Here is a 14,443-nt window from a genome sequence, read left to right on the forward strand (position 1 = left end):
GTTGGTATAAATAAGAATTCCACTTTCACATTAAAAATGCCTAGTGTGACATACATGCAACAAATTGTCATGTTTACAAAGAATTTGTTTTGACCAATATTATATTATATATATATATATTTATATTATTTATAACAAAGTGACGTTCTTACAGCAGAGTTGCGCACTTGGCCAACTCTGACTCCTCTTTGCCGGCTAGTTGTTTGTATAAATATTATTTCTAATAATTATTTTATCAAATATAAAAATTAAAATAAATACGAGGTGAACACATCTATTTTCTTTCCATTTTTATGAATAAATAGGAATTAAAATGATATACTTTTGGAGATAAAATAATTATTTTTGTATAGAATTGTGAAAATTGTGATTATAACTATTAAGTAAAAATATGTGCAAGAAGTGTTATGAAAAATCATTTTTGAAAAGATATATCAATATTAATATATATATATATATATTTATTTAAGTAACTTTCTAGATATTGACGTATTACTTTAGATTTTGTTCTTATTCAATTTTGCTAAATCCATATAGTTTAAGTAGGCATATGGATTAACCTTATTAATTAAAGGTATTTCACTTTATATATGAGTCAATTTTACAAGGTGAAATGAATTAAGCTTCTGTTAAAATTTTGTGTGGTTAATTGTGAACCTTCTCAAGGCTTTATTTTTTTACCTAAAATTTTCTAAACATATTCTTCTAAAAAAATTAATATATTATACACATTTATTATTTTCATATTTTATAGTGAAAAATATTTTTTCAAATCAAAACACAAAACAAACGCGCCCTAAAGATCATTATGTTAATTAACTCAAAACTAAGGGCCCAAGCCCATGCATATGCATAAATAAAAATAAATAAATGTCCAACTAAATACTTCACCCATCCCAATCCAGTTGGTCCTTTAGAATTTGACAGTAGTTAAAAAATAATAATATTTTATTAGTTAGTGAAAGTATATAAAAGTATTTGACAATTTTATCATTTAATTTGATGTGTCAACTAATTGGATATTTAATGATATATTTATAATTTAAATAAAAGTTAAAAATATTTTAATATTTCGAAAAATTCAAAAGGCTCTTGAATACTATGGCCAACTTCTCTGAATCTATTGTTAGTCAAATGTAAACATAAAACAAGTTATACACAAAATTTATTGATTCAATTAGTTCAATAGTAAATTTACATTTGGAAGATTCTAATCAATGAGCTATCAACTACAAAATCTACGACAAGGTTATCAAAGATATATACATCAACATGAATTTAGATATTGGACCGAAAAACATTTCCGGTGTGTTCGTGTAAGGGATTTTTCCCAAATTTTATTATTTATTATTATTTTTTCTCGCAAAAAAATCAAATCAAACACTTGATATTATACTAAAAATTAATTACAATTCAAAATTTTTACTATTCTAATTCCAACTCAAATTTCAAACCCCAAACAAAAACACCCTTCAAGCCATCTAATGTGTGTGTGTCTTTTTTTTAAAAAAGACAATCAACTCTACAATCTACAACATCATCGAATTTTCTTTATTTCACAGTCATATGTTTTTTTTACGGAGTTTTAAAAATATTAGTATTATATTGAGATTTAGTATGAATTAATAGAAATAGCTAAAATAACCTTATTAGTATTGTGTGATATAAAAGTAATATCATTTGTATTATATATTGTAAGTTATAAAAGTATTTGTAATATTAGATAGATAGTATCGTTATTAAAAAAAAAAAAAAAAAAAAAAAAGAAGGAAATTGATTATTTACTATGAAACATACCAAAATAAAAAAAATAGATAATTTGTTAAGAGACGAGTATATCATAGCAAATAAGAAATGTTTATGTTTTCTATCAATTAGATATTTTTAATATAATATTTTTATATAAAAAAGTATAGGATGCGTTTGTTTAATGGTTTGATTTGAGGTTATGAAAAAATTGTATCAATAATATAAAAAAATATTTTATATTAAAATTTGATTTTCTATGAAAAAATAAAATATATATTAAGAATCGTGTACTAGGAGGGTGAACAAAGTCATAATAAATATAAAAAATACTAAAACTTTAAAGGTTGTAGTATTAATAATATTAGTATTTAAGAAGTTTGTATGGAAATTCAGGAAGTCTAGTTTATAGCAACCAATTTTTATTAAACAAATTTTTATTATTTTACAATTTAAGGTATGTTTATTTGTGTTTTTACATTATTATTTTATATTTATAAGTTGAATAATATTTAGATGTTACTGTTTTAAATTTAAAAATGGTACATGATTGGGTTTTTTTTTTTTTATAATGTAAGAATCTGCCGCCACTATCCGAAAGTGCGTACGGGGTAAGCCACCGGTTGAATCTAATACTGTGCAAACTAGGCCCGATAGACAAGTCACACTAGGCGAACCATGTGTGGCAAGTGACCTGAAATGTTGGGGTATATGATTGGTTTGTTTTTAAAGAATAAACGATTGATTTAATAGAGAGAGGGAGAGAGATTGCTTTAGTATGTTTTGAGTTTTGATATTTTAATATGAAAATATTGAAACGTGACTTGAATTTAGCGGTCTATCCGATCCGAAATCAAAATGACTGTTTCAATTGACAGGTTTCTTTTTGGGCTTATTCTATTTAATAACAAATAGGCTTAGGGTTTAGGGTTTAGGGTGTTTTTGGATGATTATAAATAGATACCTATGGTTCATAGTCATATGACATGATTGTAACTCTCTGAATCAGTATAATAAAATCTCTCCGGTTCCTGCCCATGCACGTAAGTTGATACACCGTCACCGAACCACGTAAAATCTCTGTTTTTTTTATTTGTTTTCTTTCTCGTTCTCTCATAATATAAATAAATGTCGGATACTATGAGTTTGTTTACTTTGAATATGTAGATTGATATGTATTTTTTTATGTTAGTTATAGGAAATTTTATTAGTAGTGTTATTTTGAGGATTTTGGATTTTTTGTTTAGGATTTAATTCTAAAAATTTTGAATTGAAATAATTATATGATATGATATAAATATATGTTTATGTGATGTTTTGAATATTAAATATATTTTTGTATAATGTAAAAAAAAATGGTGTTTGGTTTGATATTTTTTTGAAGGAATAAATTTGATGAATAATAAAATTCGGATAAAATCCCACAAACGAACACAACTTAATATTTTGGATTGAATTTATATTATATATATATATATTGTGTTAATGTGTATGTATTTTTTATAAATAATAATGATGAGGAATCGGTAAAAAAAACACTTTTGTTGATGAAATTTGAGATATTCAATAATTTTATTTATTTATTTATTTTATTGCAACCAGAAAAAACGAAGAAGAAGATAAAAGTTACGATGGTTTGCGTGTTTTGAAGAATTAATTATTAGAAGGAAATTGAATAATTCATTGTATTTTCTAAAATCAATATATAAAAAAGGTAATTTTTATTTATTTTAATATAGAATTTTATAATAATTATATATATATATGTTGCAGTGAAAATTTATGCTAATAATATTACCGCATATAAAATTATAGTACTATTAATTTGTAAGTATGCTTAATAGAATTAATTCTGATTAGCATCAGCCACCAACCCATTTGTCTCTTAAACAATATATCCTTATCAAATTGTTTTCATTTATTTAACTTTTAATTAATGCGAATTGTCACATTGATGTGACGAACCCAACTCTATTGATATTAACAGGGTGTGTTATTTTATCTAATTTTTCAAAATTTTATTATTTGTTAAAATTTTTTTCTCCAAGAACATTATATTCAATGTCTATTTTTCATTTTCTATACTATACAAAATTAATTTTAAATTTAAAATATCACATCGACACTTGTTTATATCGGATCACATATTAATAATTTGCATTTTCAACAATTAATTAAATTTATGAGAATAATACAATCTTAATTAAGTGAATTAATAAATTATTTACCTATGTGTGCATGTATAAATTATTGAATGAAAATAATATTTAGAGTATTCCATTGGAAAAAATATTAAAACTTGGGGATGATCAGTTAGGATTAAATTCAACGCAATACTTATGCATTTAAAATAATTGCATAAGATTATATTAATTATATTATTTAACTACACAAATTGACATGATTTATTATGATGCTCAAATTTAAAAATTCAGCACCCTAACTTCAATCTAGAACTTCCCTAGCCTATAAGAATATCCTTTGTAAATTATATAGTGTGTTTACTTTATAAATCTAAAATATTTATTTTTCACAATTTATTTATTTTTAATAAAAATATGACATCAAAATTGTATTGTTATTTATTTATATTTATAATATGTTATACTAAGATTCCATATGAATTAATAAGGGAATAGAGAAATTGAAAAGACAATTAAGGGTGGTTTGTTCGATTTCCTTAAATAGAAACATATGTGCTGTAATTAATTAAAAGTGTTTATCAATAATTCCTTTGACAAGTGAGGATGGTCCCTAATGCAAAAATAAAATAAAATAAAATAAAATAATGAATACCATCTTCATCTTCATCTGAATTATTGATTGATTAGAGAAAGTGACGTTAATCAATTATTCAAATCCCTTTGAGAATTATGATTATTTTCGGATTAATTCCAAATATTTTATTTATTTATTGTAAAAATTGCTATATGCTTTATTTATACATATCTGGCTATTAAGTATAATTAATTAATTAATTATTATTTTTATTTATGGCATGCAGTTTGCTTTCTACAGAGACGCATCTTAGTTTGTGTTTACCCATTTAATGGCAATTCACATTAATTATTCTATGGCTTTATTAAATACAATAATATTGCTCAATTTTATTTATTTATTTATCCCATTTTATTTTATTTTATTTTATATACCATCTTTTAAAGTGTATGTTGTAACCGTCATCAGGAAATTCTGTTACATGTCATATATATAAAAATAAAGCTCAAGTATGGGGCAACCATTTTTGCATGCACAAAACATGTGAACTTACAAGCTGATGTATGCCTCCATGTTAATTCTATATCTATCTATATATATATATATATATATATATTCATTTTAAATTAATTTTTAAAATAATATATATATTTAAATACATGGTTTGTAAGTATAGACATGATGAACACACATGCACGATTCAGTTAGGGTTTCAATTTGGACAAATGTAACAAATCCAATAATAATAAGGATGAAATTGAAATTAAGCACTTAAATAAATGTAATTTTGCAAAGCACAATATAAATATATAGGAAATTTGATTTGTATAATCTAATTGATCTTAATTAATTTCCCACAAATTAAACAAGATGGCATTTTTATTTGATTTTATTCTGCAATGACTAAGATATATACATGCATGTGTATATATACTGTGTACACGAAGAATACTGAAAGAAGAACAGTTCAAATTTATAGTATATCAATAGCAACACATACATACAAACATATATATATATTATGTATATGTATCTACGGCCTCACCAAACCTAAAATGGATTCCATCGAATTAGCAGGCCAAGATATGACCAGACCTGACATAACGATGTATATATTTATATATGTTCTTGGATAGCCATATGAACAAAATTATCTCAAATTCCCAAATATCCAGCAGCAATTATATATATGAATATATATTTAGATTTTAATTTGTAATTGTAATTGTAATTTTGGACAGGATGAAAATTAATTGGGCGTGAGTAGTTACGAATTTGATTAATTACGAGTACCAGTTGAGGCCGGAAACCTGAAACGGTTGCTGCCGGAAAACCCCGTCTTCGAGACTTCCGATCATCGCTTGCTTCTGCAGCGGCGGAGCTTGCGGCAGCTGGCTCAGAATATTGGCTATGGAATTCGGCGGCGTCTCGTCTGCAGTCGCCATGCTCCCGTCGCAATTGTCTCCCAGAAATCTCTTCGTCGGCGGCGAGTTCGGGTCGCCGTCCTCCGTCCAGTACAGGCTCGGCAAGGCGCGCTTACCGCCGCCGGGGAGGAGATTGTTAGGGTCTGCGGCGGCCAGTAAAGGGAGCTGCGTCAGCGCCGCCTTCGCGCCGCCGTGAGGATTCATACAGCCGCCGCTGCTCATCATCCCTTCGTACAAACTGTGATCGCTTTCTAGAAAGGCGCAGTACCCTGCCGCTGCCGCCGCCGCCGCCTTGCTCTGATGCCCAATCGGCATCGACAGCGCCGCCGCCTGAATCGACCCCATCATTTCGCCGATGTCGTCGCGCTCCGCCGGCCGTTGCAAATTGTTCTTCTTGTAAATCCGGCACAACACCCAATCATCCAGCTGCAATTCATCAATCAAATTCCATCGAAACACAAAAATCAATGAACTGTAATCAATCAATCAATTAATTAATTAATCAGTTACCCTCAAAGAACCCTTCCGATTGGCGATGTCGCAGCCCGGCGGCTTAGAGTTGGGCTTATTATCGGCGAGACGATACTCGTGCATAATCCAGCTGGTCTTCACACCCTTCGGCGGCTTCCCGCCGTAAAAAACCAGGGCCTTCTTAACTCCGACCTTCTGCGTCCCACCGGCGGTCAGAACCGGTTTATCAGTTCCGGTCGCCTTCCAGTAACCCGACGTCGCCGCCCGGTTCGGCCTCGCCCCGTTCGGATACTTTCTATCTCTAGGGCTGAAGAAATACCATTCCTGCTCTCCAAATATCGCCTTCGCTGATCATTCCACAAAACCCCAAATTATTTAAAACCATTTCATCTCAAATCCCTAGAAAATTAAATTCAACTCACCTGGAAGCTCCCACGGATCAAATTTGTAGAGATCGACCTCCGCTATGATGGAGACAGGCAGCGGCGCCGACGCCGCCTTCTTCTTCAGGTAGTGCACCACCAGTTCCTCGTCGGTGGGGTGGAAGCGGAACCCCGGCGGCAGCTGCGGCTGCTGCGACCCGCTCGATGAATCGGTGCTCTCCATATCCGAATTTCTCGTCGTCTATCTATCTATTTATCAATATATATATATATGTATATATATTCACAGGTCAATAATCGACGGCGGCGATTAGGAGGAGACGGCGGCGATGGCGCCGTGCAAGCTTTTAGATTTGGGAAATTTATCAGAGAAGAAGAGCATGGTATTGGAAATGAAACACCACCAAAAAAATCAAATCCAAACAAAACAAAATAAATCAGCACAGCACAAGCTGAGAATGCAATCGTCTTTATATACTGTATACGGGCGCCTCTCGAATACGTATAGCATAAGCACTACTCTGCATCTCGGCGCACTGCGCCAGCCAATCAGATCAGTCTACGCCAGGGGCGAGATGGTCTTTTCATCTCACTCTTAAGTCCCCGAAACCAGTGACTGGATTTTAAAAAATTAAAATTAAATAAAAAATTAGCGATTGAAAATGACGTAATTAGGCATAAGAGCGCAGGAAAATGAGGCGATTAATAAACCGACACGGGCGTAGAAAGCCATCGAATGAGATGGTGACACGTGTCGGAGGCGTCGGGGGACCACATCGCAACAATGGTTGGATTGATAAGACGGAGATAATTGTGGATTTGTGGGTGGAAATGCAATCTGGCTGTTAAATCGACGGTTGAGATTTGTCACACTTTTGTCATGCAAATACCCTCAAAACTAATTAACAATTTAATTAATTAATTATCCACTGCACTATTTTTATCCATCTATATTACAAATCAAATTACTTGTCTACCTTAATTATAAATATTAGATTCTTGTCCATATAATTTTGTCCCACCAAAAAGTCGCACAGCATTTTTTTACTTTAAGGTGACTATTTTACTAATAAGTATGAATTAAATAATTATAAACCAAACCGATATTTCAAAAAATAATAATCTAATTTTCTAATTATATATGAATGCTGCTTAGGGATAAAAAATATTTTTATACTACTAGCAAATAATAAATGAAATATATATTTGTACATCTATGCTTTAAAATGGATTTGTTATATATCAAATTTGGAAGAAAAAATAAAAATAAAAATAAAGAGAATATGAAAGCGAATGAGATTCATTGACTGTTGGTACGATTTATGATCAAATAAAGAATGTAAATTCTTTGTTAAAGAAATAATTAATTACACATCATTTTTTTTAGACGGGTTTGAAAAAAATTTGGTTTGTATTTGGTATTAAAATAATGTATGATGAGATGTTTTGTGAGAGAAAAAAAATATTATTTTCAAGAAACGCACAGTTCAAATAGTAAAAATCTGGGGTTTTGAGTAAAAGAAACATATCCTAAATAATTATCTCACATTTAGGGTTTATTTGGTTGTTATTTGGGTTTTTATATCATTATTATTCATTCCCCACATTTTTAGTTAATAAAAATAAAATATTCTTTTCATTTATTGAAATGTTATCATATATAATTTACATATTTAGCTGCTTATGATTTTGTATAATAAAGCATGTCTTTTTTTTTTTTTGTTTGAGTTTGGAGACAATAACTTTGAAGTTGGTATTAAAACAATATTTAATATGATATTATGTGAGAAAAAAAAAATTCTTTTATAAAAACGCAAAATTCAAATAATAAAATTTATAAAAACTTTTTTCATATATATAATCATATTCAATAATTATTTCACTTAAAAATTAAATTACGTACAAATATAAACAAACACAAAGTATAGGAAAAAAAAAAACTTCAGTTTTATTTGTATATTTATATACTTAAAGTAAAAATAATTACTTGATATGATGATTTTAAAGATAAATAATATAAAATCAGTAAAAACACACCTTATTCACTTAAAATAAAAAAAAAAAAAAACTTATTTACTTGGTTATTGTTTTTACATTTTTTCTATTAGTTGACCTCATAGTTTTCTATAATTTTTTTCATAGAATACATTCATTTCAAACCACTACTTTTTGAACAATTTTTTTTTTAAAAAAAATCACCAGCTAATCAGATTTAAATTGTGTAGCGACTATTTACCTATATGCATACATAGGTAAATACAATTGAAAAATGAAGTCAAAATGAATGATGAACCCAAAGATTTGTCTATATATATATATATATATATTTCAAAAAAAATATATTTTTATTATAAACTACACGGACATGATAGTAAATTTGAGTGTTTTTCTTTAACCAAAACTTCCCAAGTTTTTGTAAATATAGTTTTTTCTCTTACAAATATCCTAAGGAATATTATTTTAATATCAAACTCAAATCATTTTTTTTTTCAAATCAATAAAAAAAAATGAAATATATATATATATATATATTCCTTGTTATTTGTTTGGGATATTTTATACAATATTCATGAATGTAATTATACGTATATTGATGGGGGAATAAATAATACAAAACAGACAAAAAAGGTGTAATTATGATCCGAGGATTAGTCTGATGTCTTTATAGTTAATATTGGTGGTTGAGATTTCAGTATTCTGCTTATTTTAATTTCATCAACTAATTATTATACGTTTTTAAGTTTTAGATTATTTGTTGGTGATCGATGCTCAACTAAAATTGTCCTATATATATATATATATGTTATGCTCAACATCTTCCCATCTTATAGAAGAACTAGACCATAAACCAATTGGAAAAATTATTATTAATTTTTTTTTGTTTTTTTTAATTCAGTATGTAACTTTATTATTTTAGGATCATAGCTAAATTCGTACTGGAAAAATTATTATAGTCTTACAAGTAAAAAAAATTGGTAGAAATGATCCTTAAGACGTCATAGATGCTGTTGTGGCACATCGGAAATTGTGTAAGTGATACGTGAACAATGTCTGAGGATAATTTTTGTTAAAGTTTTTTCAATGAGACTAATCCAATATAAAATCTAATTGTGGTCTTAAAATAATTTTCAATAAATCGAAGTAGATGAAACCGAAAATTATAAGTGATAAATACAAGAATGAATTCATTACGAAAAATGATGAATAAAAAAGGATTTCAATGAAGTAAAAATGAAAATACACATTCAGATATCTCCTATGGGAATTTCACACACGCACTCACCAACGATCGAACCTGGGACCTAACCCTCAAGCAAGGGATGTCTCACTGCTTGATCTATGAGATCTACGAGGATTTGACTTATTTTTTACTTATTGTGCATGGATCTATATGCCAAAAAGAGATAATGTAAAGGAAAATATTCTCGAGTGTGTTTTGAACGTGTGTTTAACATTAACTCCATAGCTGTTGTCAGTACACGTTTATGACAACAAAAGTCTGTAAATTTATTTTTTAAGGTGAGACATTGTAAATGAATGGATTGAAGGGGTTTGTGGTTGTTTTCGTTTTTTTAATTTGATTATAGTTATACTACTCATGGATTGGATTCACATATATAGGTTGTTTATAACCGAACTGAGTTACCAAATACTTTGTTTGTTTTAAAGTTCTGCATTTATTTTGTTTACAGTATGTTGTTATAGATAACTTTAAGATTTTAGAAAGAGATTTGTCAACTCCATTTTTTAACAATTTCTTTTCTATTTAAAATCAAAATTATCATTACTCAATTTGCACCATTCTCAATAAAAATGTATAATTCTTTTATTCACAAAATATTATTTAAATCAAAATTCAAATTAGAACATTATAGTTTCAAATCAAAACAAAAAAAGTCCGCTAAATATAAATATTTCCTTTAAAATATGACATCTAAAAGTTTGTTTTTAATAAAAAAGTTATATTTTTTTATAATAATAATAAAAATAAAAATACAATATATATGAAACAATTGAAGAAAAGATCAGACCGTAGACTTTGCGGGCACAAATATGTTTGTAAACTCAGCTGTTTGACAAAAAAACGATCCAATTGTTTTTCTCTTTGATGAAAAGTGGAAATACATTATTTAATCTAATAAATAAATGTTTTCACATATTTTACTTTTAATTAATATAATCAGTTAAAAAAGTATTCTGAAAAAATAAATTGCACGATGTATGGATGGGTCCACTGCTCTATTAGGGGTCGGTGGTATAATAATAATAATAATAATAATAATAATAATATTTTGATTTATGAAAGACCTTCAACTCAAGTTGAAGCTGATATCACACTTTCAGTCAATTACGTATTTAAGTAATTATAGCATAAATTTGGGTTTGTTCGATTGTAACTTTATTTTTAGTGAACAATAATTATGATTGCGAAATATTTATGTCATAATTATAGACCTCAAATTTAGATTTATTTCAATATAATCCTATTATTATTATTATTATTATTATTATTATTATTATTATTATTATTATTATTATTGTTGTTGTTGTTGTTGTTGTTGTTGTTGTTGGAACCCAATTTATTTTGGCATATGGTCTTTATGTTTCCCTATGTTGTCTTTTACCGTTTTCATTTGGAGTAACTTGATAACTTGTCTTATCAGGGTGCTGCAACAGGCTAATAACAACATTGCTTATCTTACACTCTTTCGATTGGTGAACACACAAGACAAAAGAATGGATGTTTTGGGTAGTCAAATTGCATCAGAATTATGCAGGAACATATCATTCCATTTATGTGCAAAGGGTTTTAATTGGTTTTGTCTTACATGCAAAGCAAAATGGCTTTATAGATAATTGTGACGAGAGAGTGTGGTTGTTGTGGTTGTTGGAAGGTTTTGAGAGTAGAGTATAGTGAGAGAAAGTGAGTTAAATCTTCTCAACTCCAACCATTCTCTTCTCCATGCATTGAGTGAGTGCTAAATACTTTTATCTTGCCGGAGACCTCGTCGGAAGAAGGAGAAATCGGAGTTCCGACCAGACGTCCAAATTCTGAGCAGCTCTACTCCATGGTCGTTGTCAGCACGAGTTTGTGACAACATAAACCTGTGGAGGGAATTTCCAAGGTAAATCATGTTAGGAGGATGAATTGAAGGAGTTGGGTTGTCTTTGTTCTTAATCAACACTGATTAGTGAACTTCTCCTGAATTGGTATCCCTGGATGTAGGATTGTTTAAATCCGAACCGGTAAACAAATACCTTGTCTCATTGTTGTTTTATGTTCTTCATTGTCTTTTATTGTTAAAATGTTGTTATAATTGTGAACCGCCCACGCTTCGGAAGTTGACCCTTGAATAGGTCTTCGAAAGTGATTTGGTGCAACGGCTATTCTTCCCAACAATTATTGTGACCAATTTAAGAATAAGAATGTATGTAGACCTAATTGACCGATATATGCAATTTCATAGCTAAACAGCATCGTTACCCGTGTGAAAATATTTTAAATGGTAAATAAATATTGAATATTATTTTTTTTTACTGAAATTATATTTTACTACAAGTTATATATAAAATTAATTATATGTATCTGTATAAGTATCAAATTTATTTATTTCCTTTTAAGATGGCACACTAGATAACTAATTAAATAGAGTCCGCAATGTGTCGTACATGATGTCTGGTGGAGAAGGGAGGATTAAAGAGGCGCATTTTTCAAACCATCCCATAAATTAATTAATGTTAGTTGGCAAGTAATAAATTAAATTAAATTAAATTAAATTATTAATGATGTAACTAATTCAGAATAATGATATAACATAACCGCTCAACTTTTATTGAAAATAGAGTGAGACATATACGATGTTGAGAGGAAATATCCTCAGAATTAATTAATTTTTTTACTGATATATTCATATTATTAATTCTAGATATATATATATGTTCAATATTATTCAACCTACAGTTAAAAAATATCAAATTAAATATATTTTTTTTTACACAAAATATTACATCAAATACTAAATTTTTACTATTGCTAAATTATTTTCAAAACTCTATGCAATTAAAGGAAACAAACATATATCAGTTCAATCAATGCAGTCCAATTTATCTAGCAATATCCAACAACTTGTATGTTTGTATCATCATTTCAATATATCTATATATATATATATATATATTCAACATATTGTATAATTACAGTCATAACATAAATACACAAGCACGTACAAACTTATTTATATGGTCATTTAAATTTATAAAAAGCAAATTTAAATATATATGATTATTTTCGAAATAACGGATATGTTCATTTTGTATTTCTGAAAGAATTTGTTTTTTTTTTTTTTTTTATGTTAGATATAAGAAATTATATTGATAATATATAAATAATTTTATGTATTAAATTTTTGATATTTTATAAGTAAATTATGTATTATTTATGTTATTTTTCATACCTAGAATGGACCCACAAATTGATTTAGCTAGTGGGATTCTTTCACACAAAAAAATTTATAGTAAAAAATACGATTAATGACATCAAAATGTCCATTTTCGTCCCTACATCGTCACATGTAAAGACACCCTTGTTAATCCCCATTATGTTTATTTATTTAAATTAGGGAAAATAAAATTCCATTGTCAATGAATGAAATAAAAGTAAAATAAAATAAAATTCCATTGTCAATGAATGAAATAAAAGTAAAATAAAGTAGTACATTTTTACAACAAAAACGAACATGTTTTCAATTAAGAATATGAACAATAACTAAAATTAGTGCCAGTTAGTGTTTTTCACCTCTAGTTTAGCACTATGCAATTTATAGTAAAATTTTTGTTACTTCTTTTTCAAATTCATTTATTTAAAAATATTCTCTTCAACATAAAGAAAAAATAAAAATCAGTTAAAACATAGCATAGAGTACTGTTTCTTTTTCATTCAAAAAATTGAACTCATAGTAACTCAATACACAATTATACCAAACAAAAAATTAACAATATTTTCAAACCCTACTTCATCATCATGCACCAAATTTGGACTAATAATTAATTGTAAAATGGTGTGAGTATAAATTAATTAATATTTGTTTCAATATATCATTCATAATATATTTTTACATCCTTGTGAAGTAAAAAGAAAAATCATTTTAAAAAATTAACATAATATATCAAATATGGCGGGAATAGTTTTGATTTATGTATTCACAAGTAAAGTGGTTGTCGTCAACCCTAATATATATACATATATGTATGTATATAAATATGACGTGAGAATTCGCAGCCGTTATCTGAAAGTCACACTAGACGAACCATGTATAGCAGGTAAACTTGTAGGCGTCGAAATTTGAACAAATGACCTCATATTCACAAATTCACTACTCACACTACCAGGTCATCCCTTACCCTTACGATATATTTGTAAATAGAGGGAGGCATGTAAGAAATCAGAAATAAGGGCGTAGAATGCGACACAAGAAAGGTACATTGCCCAACTGATTCAGCCACAGTCACTATTGCATGATCCATTCTTCTTTCTCCCTTTCTTACACGAAACTTCTACAATATATATATATATACATATATCTCTATTCTCTCTCTCTCTCTCTCTCTCTCTATATATATATATATATATATATATAATTCTGTACATGTGCGTGTGTGTGGTTTGCATCATCATCGTCGTCATCATGAATACACCTGATG

At 28.3% G+C, this 14,443-nt stretch overlaps 1 protein-coding gene across 1 annotated transcript; it reads right to left on the bottom strand.

The window, feature by feature from the left end:
* Window positions 1-5,333: 5,333 nt before the first annotated feature.
* Window positions 5,334-7,183, bottom strand: LOC127265819 (NAC transcription factor 56). Its single transcript, XM_051295828.1, has 3 exons — window positions 6,782-7,183; window positions 6,399-6,706; window positions 5,334-6,314 (listed from the first exon to the last, which is right to left on the bottom strand). Exons 1-3 carry the CDS (start codon window positions 6,963-6,965, stop codon window positions 5,748-5,750), a joined length of 1,059 nt encoding a protein of 352 aa, XP_051151785.1. The 5' UTR covers window positions 6,966-7,183; the 3' UTR covers window positions 5,334-5,747.
* Between the last annotated feature and the right edge of the window lie 7,260 nt (window positions 7,184-14,443).

This window comes from Andrographis paniculata, unplaced genomic scaffold (assembly GCF_009805555.1).
Source record: "Andrographis paniculata isolate CXL003 unplaced genomic scaffold, ASM980555v1 Contig74END, whole genome shotgun sequence".
Lineage (NCBI taxonomy): Eukaryota > Viridiplantae > Streptophyta > Magnoliopsida > Lamiales > Acanthaceae > Andrographis > Andrographis paniculata.